Genomic DNA, 15,109 nt, shown 5'->3' with positions numbered 1-15,109 from the left:
AAATGGACAATATTTTATAACTAACATTACCCTAAATACCTAGAAATGTATGTTATTAGAGTTTTGGGATTTCCAAAACAGATTAAATAAAGTAAATCATTTAATAGTTCAGGTAAAACATGATATTTTCCCATTGCACTTATTTCAGTATTGCTTACACGGTTTCAGTTGTGCAGTTTCTTTTCCCTAAATCACATGATATGAATGCTGGTTCTGACGTGTGTGTGTGCGTGTGCACGCGTGTGTGTGTGTGTGCGTGCGTGCGCGCGCCTGCCCACCATGTCTAATGGTGCAGAAGTGGGTAGTTTTTTTTTTGCACTAAGACAAACCACATCTGCAAATACACTGTGTTTTTGCCAGCTGCATGTGTGCTACATATCATGCATTGCTCAGACACCCTGAGAAAATAAATCTCATTTTAGATCTTAATAAAGATCCCATTTGTGTGAGAAAAATCTTAATAAATTTTGAAGACTATATTAAAATAAACATAGATCAAACTTGTAAACCTGCAGTAGCTTTACAGAGAACAATTGGTTTGAAATTGTTGAATCACAAAAGACTAATGCCAAATCAATCCTAAATGAGTCTGTGGGTCTCTATGGGATTCTCTTACATCTGGGATGGATCTGGGAGCCTGTCTCTCTCTCTCTCTCTCTCTCTCTCTCTCTCTCTCTCTCTCTCTCTCTCTCTCTCTCTCTCTCTCTCTCTCACACACACACACACACACAATACTTGCAAGTTATCACTTCCTCTTCTGCTTCATTCTCAGCAAGCCGAGGCCAAAATATATCATTGTATGATGTGAAAGGTGTTAACACAGATGTGGAACAAATCAAAGTCTCACTACAACTTGGATATTTCAGTTAATATTTGGTAAGTATCAGTATGTCATCTGCTTTTATGTATTTTTGCCTGCATAATAATTTAATTTCGTTTTACTTTTTACTTTTTAGTTTTATTGTCCTCCACATAAATACCACAGCACCTTTTGCTGACCTTGCTAACCTTTGACTTTTTGCTAACCTTGACTTGTCACATTTTAGTTCCTGGAATATGTAGTTTATAAATAATTATGTCACTGCAGTTGATGTTGCTGTTGATTTAGTTATATTGTACTGAAATTAATTAAGAAAAATATCTTAATAATCTGCAAAATAAACATGCATTTTGAGTAACAAACAACTGCCACACCCTAGTGATCCATTTCAGGCTGATCAATAATATGATGTGAAAGATAAGTACACCGATTCAGTAAGCATGCACCCCCCTGAGCTCATCTCTCTTTTCAGAGTTGCTTTGTTTTGTGGTTTCATTTTGCTTTGTGCAAAATATTTTTTTCACTAGAAGGAGATACGGTATCTAATCCACCATACATAAAACACTTAAAAATTCTGACTGATGCATACGTGCTAATGTATATGTGCATTGTGTAACAGCGGCATAAAAAAGCATTAAAAATTTAGTATTCGGCTTCGCCCGGTTGGTAGCTCTTACAACAATCTGATCTGTTGTTTTCAAATTTGTAAATGTAAGTGGCTGTTTTATGTGTTTGCTCATTGCAAATGTAGGTAATAATTTGGCAGATGCTTTTTATTTAAAAATAGAAACACAATGCAATTATATAGCAAATATAGTATAATCTAGTTATATAAAATCCTATTACACAGCTAAGCAAGGTTGTTTGTGCACCCTACAGTGGATCCAGTGAATTATATCTTGAATCTAATGGAAATCACATGCTTATGTTATGGCCTTAATGGTCACCAAACCTTATCTCAAACTATGTGAGATTTTTGAGTGATTTGCTGTTATAGTAACCGCCACTGTTCTGGAAATGTTTTCCATTAGATCTTGGAGTATGGCTGTGAGGATTTGTGTTCATTCAGCTACAAGTACATTAGTGAGATCACATGCTCATGGATCAGTGAGAAGGTCTGAGGTGTAGTCATTTCAACAGTTCATTTCCAAGATTCACTTAAGTGGGTTGAGTGAGTTCTTCCAATCCAACCTTGACAAACCATGTCTTCCTGGAGCTAGCGTTGTGCACAGGGACACTGTCATGTTGGGAAAAATTTGTGCCTTTTAGTTCCATTGAATGGAAAGACATTCTTGAAAATCATGTTCCTCTTTGTATCATGTGAACTAGTGATGCGCGGGTCATCTCATAACCCACGGGTCCCATGGGCGACCTGTGGGTCGGGTTGGGGCAGGTAAAGAAACTGTCACTTTACTGCGGGGCGGGCTGGGGCGGGCCAATAATTTCATAAAAGTGGGACCCGCGGGTTGGAAAAAAACCCGACCCGCGCATCACTAATGTGAACTGTTGCTGTGGAACAAAATTCATTCATATGATACAAACTCCAGACAGTCCTAAAACCATACTTCTCCTTTTTTTTCATTTGCTTTCTGCTTGTCTATCTGTATCACAGGATTTGGCTTCCTCTTTTTTATTGGGAAATATATTTAGTTAGCAGTAACATTAGGACTGAGGTTTTTCTTCTTCTAATGAATGATACAAGAATGATACAGAGATGTTACAGGATACATGTACACAAAACTTTTAACAGTCAAGTGAAAATTATTTAATATGGTCAGCATTAATAGCATAGATCAAGAATTTATGTACAAAATAAAAGATATACCAAGAAAATTTAAGTATTTTTGGACAACCAGCATTGAGACTACATCACAAGATAATAAGAATTTTCTGTTCACAGCTAAGGTTTAATTTAAAGCAGGATGTTATCAAACTGTTTCACTACTTCAATCACCATCAGATTAATATTGTTATAAAGTTTATGACTGATAAATTTCAGAAATAATAAATGGTTATGATAATCGGCAATAAGCATGATCACAACATGCATTACTCAATGAAACATGAAAACCAGTAAACATGTTGGAAAAAATAGCTAGCTAGCTAGGAGCTGACTAGTTAGTTCATGTGTGTAAAAGTTTTTTGTTCTTTGGTGCCTGAATGTATGAAAGATAATGGTATCTTGCTAGCTAAGCCTGAATAAGAAAGGAATCTTGCTAGTTTCTAGCCAAATATTGCTAATTAAGCTTTTCCACCTTCTGCTAAAACATATTTACTGTAGCACTTATCCAGTTGTCTCTTTTTGTTTGTTTTGTTGTTTTTGCCCACTGTTTATAGCCCAGGCTAAATCATGCTAACTGACAGGCTTTTTAGAAGTTAACTCAGCTAAGCTAAACAGCATTATCCTCTGTTTATACTGTATGTTTCAGATAACGTAGCTAACATTTTACTTCACGATATAAACATTTATGAACCAGTTGTTATTTCTCAGTATTAAAAGCTATGCAAATTGTAGATAATACATATAGCTGTGGGTAATACACGTAGCTGCTGGGTCACTGAGTGTACACTGTATTAACACCTCATAAAAATAACTTTAAAAGGTCTCATCAGTAAGTAGTTCCACTCTTTATAAACGTCATCTGAAGGCGCATATTGCTGATTTAATGGTTGTTCTAAAAAGACCTTGCTGTAGGGTTTGATATAGGGAAGAACCAAAGATCATCTTTATGATATTTAATGGAAAAGTCAATCAACTGGAAAAGTAAAATATCGGATCTTCAACAGCAACTAAGCATTTTCTGTGACATAAGTTGAATTCATGAGTTGGATTTGTGTAAACATGGGTTGTGGCAAAACGTGACTAAGATATCGTAAAAAAAAAAATTCAGCACATTTTTCTCTTTTTTTTTGCCCATTTGCTTACTACTTTACAGTTTCTGTTTAACTATTGGAAAAGCTTCTTCTTTCACTCTAACATTTATTATACTTAGGAGAAAAAATCTTCTTAACAAGACTCAAAGATCCTATACAATAATATATTCAGATTCTTTAAACTAATGTGACAGAAAAGAGAGTGAAAATAAATAAATATGAAATATTGTATGATTAGCATTTATATTTCTTTACTCAGAATTGTACACAAAGGAACAAGGAACAACAAGCATGGATATTGTGGAAACCTTTTCTTTGGAGACCGATGATAGGACGAGTGAGGAGAGGGCTAAGGCCAAGGCAGCAAGGAAGGATCGTCAAGCATATGGAAAGGACAAAGTGCCAATGGACACTGACCTCCCAGAGGATCATATTGATTTTTCACGCCAAGTCCGATACGACCCGAAGTTTTTGGAGTGAGTAGAAGTCAGAATTTATAATGTACCTACATCATGTGCAATTAAAGAAACAATATAAAGTGTAACATGGTTTCTATGCTGGATTGCCACATGGGCCAACCTAAAAGAGGCATTGACAGACTGATAAAGTGACAGATGATGATGTACATGGACCAACGTCCACCAATATACTTAAAAGAGGACAGTTAAAGGAAGCTCTTGTTACTTTCACAGCTAGTGTTCTGTCAAATCCCACATCATCTGCTACAATTATTACTACCTCTTGTACTGGGATTGGATAGAAGTCCTCAGAAGCAGTGTGAAAATGAAACCATTGTGAGGCCCGACTCTGGAAAATAGCGGGACATGTCCAACGAAAGATTTGCCAACATTTGGCAGATATAACCAGTGTTATATCTTTACCACCTAAATTCTGACAAATATAACAGTGAAAACACTGTACTGAGTTGGCTGCATGATTTATAGACATTTTATGGAACAATTCATTAATTGTACAATATCACAAGATAGGACACTCTTGTATTCATGTTTCGAAGAGCTTTTTGGATATCTAGGCTGCTTAACAATTGTTCTTGTTAATTTAAATTCTTCCTATTCTTCCAACTAAATATGTACTTAGATCATCAGATGTGGCTCAACAACATAACCATAAATGAGTGAACACGTTCATGTAAGGGTTATGTTCGTTCTTTCTGCAGCAAAATACAAGGGATAAAAGCCGAATCAAGTCAGCATGATAGGTTTGACATTAAGAGGCTTTTTGATGCCGTGTCCAGTGGTGATGTCACTAGGCTGGAGAGCCTGGAGGACTACCTGCGTAAAACAAACAAGAAGCTGACAAGCAGTGAATGTAAGAACTACATGTAAATCACTGTATACCAGTATACCAAATCAGTACACTTAATTATAGATGAGAAATAGAGTAGCAGGAGGATTATTTTGTCACATGTCCCTCAGATCGGCCCAACGGCAAGACAGCCCTGATGAAAGCTCTGCTAAACTTGAGAAATGGAGATAACGCAACAGTGGAGCACTTGCTGGGTATCGCAGAGAGAATGGGACATCTGGATAAGTTAGTGAATGCATCATATACAGATGGCTATTATGAAGGTATGAATATTTTAATTTGTTTTATATATATATATATATATATATATATATATATATATATATATATATTATCAAATTTGTTAATGTATATATTTGTAATATTTGTAATATATGCATTAACAAATTTGACTAAGAAACCTATTGTCCCTATAAGTACACTATTATTAGATAATATGTGACTTATCTGTGCTGAGAAATTTCCAACACCTGAAAAATATCTAATGGCCTTATGGCAGTTCTTTGTACAGCCAGGGTTCCCTCGCTCACCTGTCCACCTGTAATTGTATATCCATAAAGTGCATAGATATGCTAGGTTTATCAGTGCAAATTCATTTTAGATAGACATGAGATGATTGCTGCTATGAGATCTTGCTGCTATAACTATCTTTACTCTCTTGAGAATGCTGTCCATTAATGTTGGAATAGTGCTGTGGGGTTTCTTTCCATTCAATCACAAGGATGAAGGTTTCTCAAATTCCTCAAATATCGAATACATCTCTAATTAATGCCAAAAATGTATGGCACAGTCAGGTTCTTCCACTCTGCTTTCAACAAATGAACCCATTACACTGTGAGAAGGAAGTGTACTGTATACTGCAAGGTCATGTAGTTAAAATGTTCCTTTGCTGTACATTTAGTTCTGACATTACTAGAAATTTTAAATCTAAAAAACATCTATAGAACACATTTTTACATTTGACGTTACATTCACCAGAATTCAGTCTTGCACCAGAATGTTTATCCTTTACAGTCCAACGTTCCAAGAGCTAGTGTTGCTCTGTTCTGAGTGAATAATGCCATATTCCCCACCCAGCTTCCAAGACCAATAACGCTTTTTTGCACACCTGTAAAATCTCCCAATAAATTTTTCAAGAGTTTTTCTGCCCCTTATTATTATTTCGAGAATTATAAGCCAATAGTGGCTTCTTATCTATTAATTTCTCAGTATAGAATGTGGGCGGTTAGTTGTGGTGAGTGACTTAACGTGTGTTGAAAGAAGAAAATGTTATATCTAGTGTCCCCAGGTGGGTAGCTGTTGTGTGATTGATTTATACTTATAGTGTTGTCTTTGTGTGATTGGTGCAGGACAGACAGCTCTTCATATCGCCATTGAGAGGAGAAACAAGCGCTTTGCTGAGCTGCTCATTCAGAAAGGGGCAGATGTCCATGCAAGGGCCTGTGGGACGTTCTTCCAGCCACTTAGTGAAACATGCTTCTACTTTGGTAAGTGATGATGATAATTGATAAATGATATACATGATAAAAATAATTCTGTATAAGAGCATAGATTATCATAGATTATACCTTTGTAGCTTAATCAATAATATACAGCATTCCATTAATAATTGTTCATTAATAAATTCCAAACCCTTTTCCACAGGGGAGTTTCCGCTTTCTCTAGCAGCATGTACTAATCAGAAAGACATAGTGGATCTGCTGATGGCAAAAGCAGACGTGAAGCTTAAAGACACTCTGGGGAACACGGTTCTCCATGCTCTTGTTATGGTGGCTGATAACAGCCCTGTAAATACAGACTTCGTTATTTCCATGTACGACTACATTCTTACCAAAGATGCTGCTAAGAACCCCGAACAGGAGAGGCTCGAGGACATTGAGAACAATCAGGGACTTACATCCATCAAGCTGGCTGCGAAGTTAGGAAAGATTGGGGTAAGAGTCTATCAGTACCTGAAAGGTATTAAAGCTACTAAATAATGAGTGACCCAAACAAGCTTCCCAGGTGAAGTGTGATATAAAACACATTGAATGTGGAGTTTGTGCAGTTTAATTGTGCAGAGACTTTCAAAGCCTACGGGTATCCACATTTTCAGCCGGAAAAGAGTATGTGGTCAAGATAGGGGGAATTTAAATCTGGTTTTAGGAACACTGATTCTTTTTAGAAGTCTTGAACAATTCTATATTTATATTGGTGCTTCCTGATTTCAAATGGCTTATTCATTCCATTCAGTCTTGTGATGTTTTCCTAGAATTTCATCTGCAAAAAGAGCCGGAAAATATTATGTACAATGGCAGTGTGGCAATTGCACATGACTGTAGACATCCCCTTTTTTAGGTTTAGTACACTAAGGCAGCAGTTACACATGCATCCCAAAATCATTTATGCTTTATTAATAAATCTTCACTCCATCTTGTGTTCCCACAGTGTTTTAACATGGAATGTTAGTTGTAGCTTAACAATTTAAATCAGTTGTTACAACTCAGCAGCTAATCTTTAAATTCCTAATGAAAGGCTCTTTCATTAGGAATTTAAAGATTAGCTGCTGAGTTGTAACAACTGATTTAAATGAACACTGTTGGCTCAACAGTGATGAGGGAAACCATCTCATCTGGGTGATACAGGATAGTGTGATGATATATAATTACAATACACAGCTGTAGATAAACAAAGGAAGAGAAAACAGTAGGCTTTGTAGTGTGTAAAAAGGATTTTCAGTAAGAGCATGTTCTGAATAAGAATCTTTACAAATACAGCAGTGCTTCTTAGGTACAAATCTACAGCATCCGTATGAGATTATCCAAGGCCAAGACTCAGGTATAAGTACTCACCAAAATTGGACAGGGGAAAAATAGAAAAATGTCCTGGCCCTTTTTCATCATGTAGTGACTGTTGTATATAAAAATACCAGCAAATCAGTGCTGTAATTCCTCCCAACAGAGTTTTAGGCTGATGGTATCAAAGTCTGTGACCTAATGAACCAGTGTTGATATATTCATTGATAGAGACTTCAAAACACTTCGTCATATGTACATATAATACATATTACATTATTTTTGTATTTTTTCCTCCAGCTGTTTGAACACATACTTCATCGTGAGTTCCACCAAGAAGAGTGCAGGCATCTGTCCCGAAAGTTCACAGAGTGGGCATATGGCCCAGTGTATGCTTCTCTATATGACCTGAAGTCTATAGACACCTATGAGCCAAACTCTGTCCTGGAGATTGTTGTTTATGGTTCAGATATACCTGTAAGTGAAATATACTCTGTAGAAACTCGAATAATAAGCTGATACGCTTGACTTCTCTTCGATGTGAACTGACTGTACATTTTCCTTATTTATGTATGCCTGCTGATATATGAGGCTGATAACTATATAAATAATGTACTCATTATACTTAATTCAATTACAGTTAGAATAAGAAAAGAGAGTTCTGTGCAAACGTCCAGGTTTCCTGAACAGAGTTGCTGATGCTGTGGTCTTTTCTTTCAGAATCGTCTTGAGATGATCCAAATTGAGCCGCTTAATAAACTCCTGGATGACAAATGGAACAGATTTGCTCACCGGATATTCCTGTTCAAGTTTATTGTTTATGTCATTTATCTCTTCATCTTCACAATTGTTTCTTATCACCGTGAAGAAGGAGAGGTCAGTCAAGGCTACAGCATGATTTTGTCTAATAATAATAATAATAATAATAATAATAATAATAATAATAATAATAATAATAATAATAATAATGAAAATAAATAATAATAATGAAAATAAATAATAATAATAATAATAATAATAATAATAATAATAATAATGAAAATAAATAATAATAATAATAATGATAATAATAATAATAATAATAATAATAATAATAAATGCTCACAATTAACTTGTCTGATGTCTACTTTTTTGTCAAATTAGCCTAAACCTAAAGCCAGGATGCCTAGTCCAAAAAAAAAAAAGGGAAACGATCCTGACGACAACTTAATGTTCGCCGGACAGATCATCATGGCTATCGGATCAATCTACTTCTTCCTCACTGTGGTGCGTATCATTTACTTTGTTTAAAAAAATTCTAAACTTTAATTGGTCTAACATGAGTGCAATGATGCTTTCTTTGTAGCTGATGGACATAAAGCGAAAGCGTCCAAGTCTAAAAACACTGCTGGTAGATGGCTATTCTGAGCTGCTTTTGTGAGTGCTCATACTTTTTAAAAATATATTTACACACAATATATAATAAACATTATGTATGTCACATACATGTCTTCTGGTGCTGTAGTTTATTTCAGGCTGTGCTCTTTATGATTTGTATGGGGCTGTATGTCGGTGAGATGAGGGAGTATCTTGCCTTCCTGGTGCTCAGTTTGGCTCTGTGCTGGGTGAATCTGCTCTACTACTCCAGAGGAACTAGACACATGGGCATCTACAGTGTTATGATTCAACGGGTAACTAAAGTTAACACACCCTGAGTAAAACATTTGACTGTGGCTCTTCCAGATCTTAAATATTGAGGATTTCATATTTCCACTCCTTTTGTTTACTAGATGATCCTTAGTGACATTTTACGCTTCCTCTTCGTCTACATGGTCTTCCTCTTTGGATTTTCAGCAGGTACTATTTTATGCAACTGTCATTCTCTGCTCCACAAAAAACGTCCTCCTAGTCACTAAGGGGTTTCATTTCTGTTGCTCTCCAAACAGCTGTGGTCACGCTCCTCAATAATGACTCGGATGAAACTGAATCACAAGATCAGAATCAAGCAAGCACACTCAAGAGAAACCACTCGGGGGGACGGTCATTGTATAACGATGCTAGTAACAACTGCAAAAAACCCTCCTTTAAAACCATCGCCTTCACCACGCTGGAGCTGTTTAAATTCACTATAGGCATGGGCGACCTGGAGTTTACAGAGCAGTACGAGTATAGACATATATTTTATGTGCTGCTCATAACCTACATTGTGCTTACGTACATTCTGCTGCTGAACATGTTGATTGCTCTGATGAGCAAGACTGTGGAAAAGATGTCCAAGGAAAGCACCAATATCTGGAAACTACAGGTATATACTGTATATAGTGTCCACTGGAATTATTTTCAAACTAATAAAATGTAAAAACAAGTGTAAATTATTATATGAAATTGGACAATACTTAGAGGTTTGATTCCCACCTCCACCCTGCATGAGCTCAGTTTACTTGTTCACCCTGTGCTTCAGTGGTTTCCTCTGGGTATTCATGCTGTGTAGGCTGATTGGCATTATGTCTGTAGTGTGTAATTATGGGTGCAAATATGTGTTTGCATTTTCTCCGGTGTGTCCCCATCCTTATCCCCAGGTTCTTGCGACCCTGTGTAGGATAAGCGGTTCAGAAAATGGATGGATAATATGTGATAGTTTAAGATTCTATTTTTTTTGTTTCTTAAATATCCAACCTTATGTCTCTTCTTGCACATATGCAAGCTAATGTTCATATCTATAGAAACCAGAAGCTGTAGCCTGACAGCAATTTTAACAGATTTTTGTTTTCAAGAATAAATGATAAATTGTTTGCCTTAAAAAAACAAAGAACATTTCTTATTATTGCATAAAATCATATGGATTAATGATGAAAAGCTTGATGAAGAAATAATATGGGTATTATGTATAGTTCACATAAAATATCACTGTCACCTCATTATTGGACCCAAATGTGCAAATTATAACATGGTACATTTTTTGCCAGTGACCTAACAGTAAATGTGTGTTTTCCCAGCGTGCCATTACCATCCTAGATCTGGAGAGATATACATGTTGTCTGAAGACGAGGTTGCGCTCAGGAGTGAAGAAGAACCTGGGCAAAAAAGAGGAGGACTGGCGGTGGTGTCTCAGGTTAAAGAAACAATCTTTGTAGCTATAGATGTATAGATAGTTTGACTGGAAGGTGGAAGAGTGACATGGTGTTGCACTTCTGGAACAATTTAGAGGATGGTCTATCAGTTCAATGTAACGTGGTGTTACTTGAAATAATGGAATTCAATGTTTAAAAAAAGGTAAATGTCATTTGTTCTTAATGCATGAAAATGACTCGTGAAAAAAATACAAATCCCAAAAAAATGAATGTGGCCAGGTCCTGAAATAGTCCAAGTCTTGTAGTTTCTTCGAGGAATGATACTTTTTTAACCTGCACTCAAGTATGGATTTGATTACTTTTAATTCATTTACCTTTAATTTCAATTCAGCTTTATCTGAATAACACTTTTAACAATAAACGCCGTCACAAAGACACTTTTACAGAAATCTGGATGTTGGATTAGATCCCAGAGTTGACAGAGGCAAGGAGAGACTCTGAGCTGAGGGTGAAAACTTGAGTTTTAAATGTGTATGATTCTTTCGGGTGAATAATGATTTCACTTTGAACGGTCACCTGACCCCTTTGATTAAACACATCATCTCCAACTATAATATAATATTTTGTTAACCTGATTATCACCAGGGAGCACGGTGGCTTAGTGGTTAGCACGTTCGCCTCACACCTCCAGGGTTGGGGGTTCGATTCCCGCCTCCGCCTTGTGTGTGTGGAGTTTGCATGTTCTCCCCGTGCCTCGGGGGTTTCCTCCGGGTACTCCGGTTTCCTCCCCCGGTCCAAAGACATGCATGGTAGGTTGATTGGCATCTCTGGAAAATTGTCCCTAGTGTGTGATTGCGTGAGTGAATGTGTGTGTGTGTGCCCTGCAATGGGTTGGCACTCCGTCCAGGGTGTATCCTGCCTTGATGCCCAATGACGCCTGACAACTCAGGCTCCCCTTGACCCGAGGTAGTTCGGATAAGCGGTAGAAGATGAATGAATGAATGAACGCATGATTATCACCAACTAATTGCTTAGTAACTGGTACACATATGCATTTTGCAGAGTGGAAGAAGTCAACTGGAAAAAATGGAACCACAACCTGGGTATCATAAGTGAGGATCCTGGAGAATGCAATACAGTAATGTTACCGGGACCTCAAAGAGGTAATCATAATTAAACCAGATTTTCCATTACAATGACGTTAAAAAAAAATCTCAGCCAATATTTTCAGCCAGTATAAACAAATCGTTTTTTTGCCATCCACAGGTCTGATATAAGATTAGTCAGGACACTATTGTCTTTCAGTTTGTAATGTATTGTGACTAAAATGGGTGGAGTTTGTGCCCCTGCTGGGCAAATAATTCACACATCTCCAATAACTCAGGTACAGAGATAAAACAGCACAGCACAACTCAAGCTTTTTTTAACAGTAAAAATCTGTATACAAATATCTCTATACAATAGATATTTAACTTTTTTTTTTTTTATAACTTCCACAATTAGACTTTGTTTTGAAAAAAAAAATCTCTATGGTGGGGACTGCATGTTGTGAGATTTAAAAGATGTGCCTGTTAGTATCTTGACATTTTCTAGGGTTAATCCTTAAATGCGTGTAAGCGCTACATGATTTGATGCATATGATGTGATCTCTCATTCTCCAGAACCCAGCCGGCGTGGGTTCCTACGTGAAATCAGCCGACGGACAACCAACACACGTTTGTCAGGGCAGGAGAGACAACCACTGGCAACCACCCCGGTGTAACAAAACTGGGAGCTGTGAAAAATATCTTTAAGCCCTGATTCAAGTTGTATTTTTTTTCTGGTGTGCTTTAAAGTGGTTAGGTAACCATTTATTATTATTATTTATTACTATTAGTTATTAGTTATCCTATAATTACATTTCTGACACCTTTTCTATATATCACATATAGAGCTCAGCAACCAGCAGCTCCCACATCATTTCCAGTTTATAAACTCCAACCAGTAAACCAACCAGTCAAACAGGAGTCTTTCCCTTTTATAATCAATGTTTAATTATTTCATCACAGCCAATAAATTGCACAAAAGTTGCACTCTAATCCAAGATCTTTGGCTGTAATGGGGCATCATAAATGTAAAACACATTCATCCTATCAATATATTTACCTAATATTGCTTGTTTGTGGCTACAAAAAGGTCATTTCTGCAACATTACACAGACCAATTTACCAGTCCTTAAAATGTATGTGATTGTATACAAGTTTGCAAATTGCTTAACTATAGCTAGCTACCCTTGCTAGTAACCAAACACAGAACAGCTAATTCCCAATGTACACAACCTTTTTTAAATACCTAGGAATTGGTTTTAATTCACACAATGACATATGTTTACATTTCATTGTGTGAATTAAAACATATTCCTAGGTATTTTAAAATATTTAAAAAGTTGTGTACATTGGAATTAGCATTGGTATTAGTAAAGGTTATAACCTTTAAGTACCATGAAAAAAGAAAGTACCATGGAGATGGTGGAATTGGTAACAAGAAGCATGTTTTATGGGATGCAGCACTGGACCATTTGAGAGCTCAGGCTTGTCAAAGTGTGGAAAAGTGTGTTGTGCAGAACTTCTGCCACATCTTTTTTGCAACAGAGGAGCGGAGAAACTTCAAAAAATACGAATTAATGTGGCAGGCAATACATGACAGGGAGGTTTTACTGCATGAAATATAAGAGCCGGTCATAAAACCCACACAACATGAGTGTATTAGTGTAAGGTAGTTGGTGTGTATAGTTGTTGATATTTTTAAAACTGCATATTCATCTGAAATTATTTATGAGGGAGAAAAGTAAAGTTGAGGGAGACAATTTGTCTAAAGTTTTTTTGCTGACCTAAAGATACAGGTTTCAAGTTAAATGTCAGTGTTGTGTGTTCAGTTGTGTTTTAGTATGCTACTTAAATAATCCTAACTTAATAAAACTATAATGACAGTTTCTGTGCAAAAACTAAATGCTATTCTTAACCACACTATGCAAATATTATAGACTCAATAGACACAATGATACTGATAGAAAGTACACAACCACATGAGATGTTGGATATAATGTGTTTGCTGTGTTTTCTTTTATATTTATATTTTTATATATATATATATATATATATATATATATATATATATATATATATATATAAAGAAAACAGATTCATAATCGATTCTGATGATTAATCTACTGTATATAATGAATGGCCTTGCTGTGCACCAGGAAGTTAACAGAAGTCTTGCTTGGTTTTGCTGCCCTCTAGTGGCGTAGTGGATCTACTGCTTCCAATTCATGTAACGGACATATCTCAATGGGTGTTTTTAAAGTTGTCATTGCCTGCTGTGATATAATACTTAAATTCATCAAAATAAATAAATAAATCGCATATATGATATATAAAACGCCCATCTAGAGTAAAAATGGAAATGACTTTAGAAATATTAGTTATATTTAAATATGAATTTGTCAAATTTTACTCATATTGATGCAATTATTATTTGTTCAAATGAAAGAAAAAATTGAACTCAGAAAATCTTTTATACAGTATGATTCTTTTTTGAACATTTTCTAAATTGTGTATTTTTTGCCTTAATTATTCTTAACAAACTCTAATAAATGGCCAAAAATAAATAAATTAATGTGATTAGAATAAACTTTTATTGATCGATTTAGACAATAATAAGGAAGTTATAAAAAAATGTCTTAACAGCTGCCAAACATGGCCACCAGCTTGACCAGCTGTTCTGGCAGCTGGCAGCATTTTCAGACTAGTTTCTCTAACAGCATGTTGTTACTATTCACTGTAACGTAACACACACAGATGTTTGTGTAAATGCCAAGTTTAACCCTGATTCGTGCATGATCTATAAATGCAGAGTAACATATGTGATAACCACATCATGTTCATTGAAGTTTGTGTTCAAAATAAAATCACTGCAGATTTATTTTCCCTTTATAATGAAAAAGAATATTTCTATTGATGAATAGATTTCATTATTTTTCAAAGTGCAATGTTGTTAAAATAAGCCATTATAATAAAATTATCCATATGAACCTTGTTGTAAAAAGTAGATTTTTTTTTTTTTCAGAAATAGGAAGGAGAAATAGAGAGAAATGCATTAAACGCACCTGTGTGTTTCTGCAATGCAATTCTCTAATGACTGGGTTGTTTTTCTTACCTGCTGTTTCGCTCGATCTGGTTGTTTTTTTTTTATCTCTTGCTCTTGCTTTTGCATAAACGTAATTG

The 15,109-nt window shown here is 35.8% G+C and overlaps 1 protein-coding gene across 2 annotated transcripts; it reads left to right on the top strand.

Moving 5' to 3' along the window:
- Positions 1-110: 110 nt before the first annotated feature.
- trpv1 (transient receptor potential cation channel, subfamily V, member 1) lies at positions 111-13,319 on the top strand. 2 transcript variants are annotated; one of them, XR_009647829.1, is made up of 17 exons: positions 111-876; positions 3,954-4,170; positions 4,872-5,023; positions 5,131-5,283; positions 6,370-6,507; positions 6,665-6,954; positions 8,095-8,271; positions 8,515-8,670; positions 8,938-9,060; positions 9,140-9,210; positions 9,299-9,464; positions 9,564-9,630; positions 9,720-10,078; positions 10,770-10,885; positions 11,907-12,007; positions 12,506-12,686; positions 12,776-13,319. XR_009647829.1 is itself a non-coding variant. In XM_060862709.1 (16 exons), exons 2-16 carry the CDS (start codon positions 3,986-3,988, stop codon positions 12,604-12,606), a joined length of 2,355 nt encoding a protein of 784 aa, XP_060718692.1. In that variant the 5' UTR covers positions 111-876; positions 3,954-3,985; the 3' UTR covers positions 12,607-13,319. The 2 variants fall into 2 exon arrangements, 1 of the variants encoding a protein (XP_060718692.1); XM_060862709.1 differs by having other exon boundaries at positions 12,506-13,319.
- The last annotated feature ends 1,790 nt before the right edge of the window (positions 13,320-15,109 follow it).

Source organism: Tachysurus vachellii, chromosome 26 (genome assembly GCF_030014155.1).
Source record: "Tachysurus vachellii isolate PV-2020 chromosome 26, HZAU_Pvac_v1, whole genome shotgun sequence".
NCBI classification, from domain to species: domain Eukaryota; kingdom Metazoa; phylum Chordata; class Actinopteri; order Siluriformes; family Bagridae; genus Tachysurus; species Tachysurus vachellii.
Note: the sequence above shows the minus strand (reverse complement) of the source record. Positions and strands in the feature narration are given on the sequence as shown.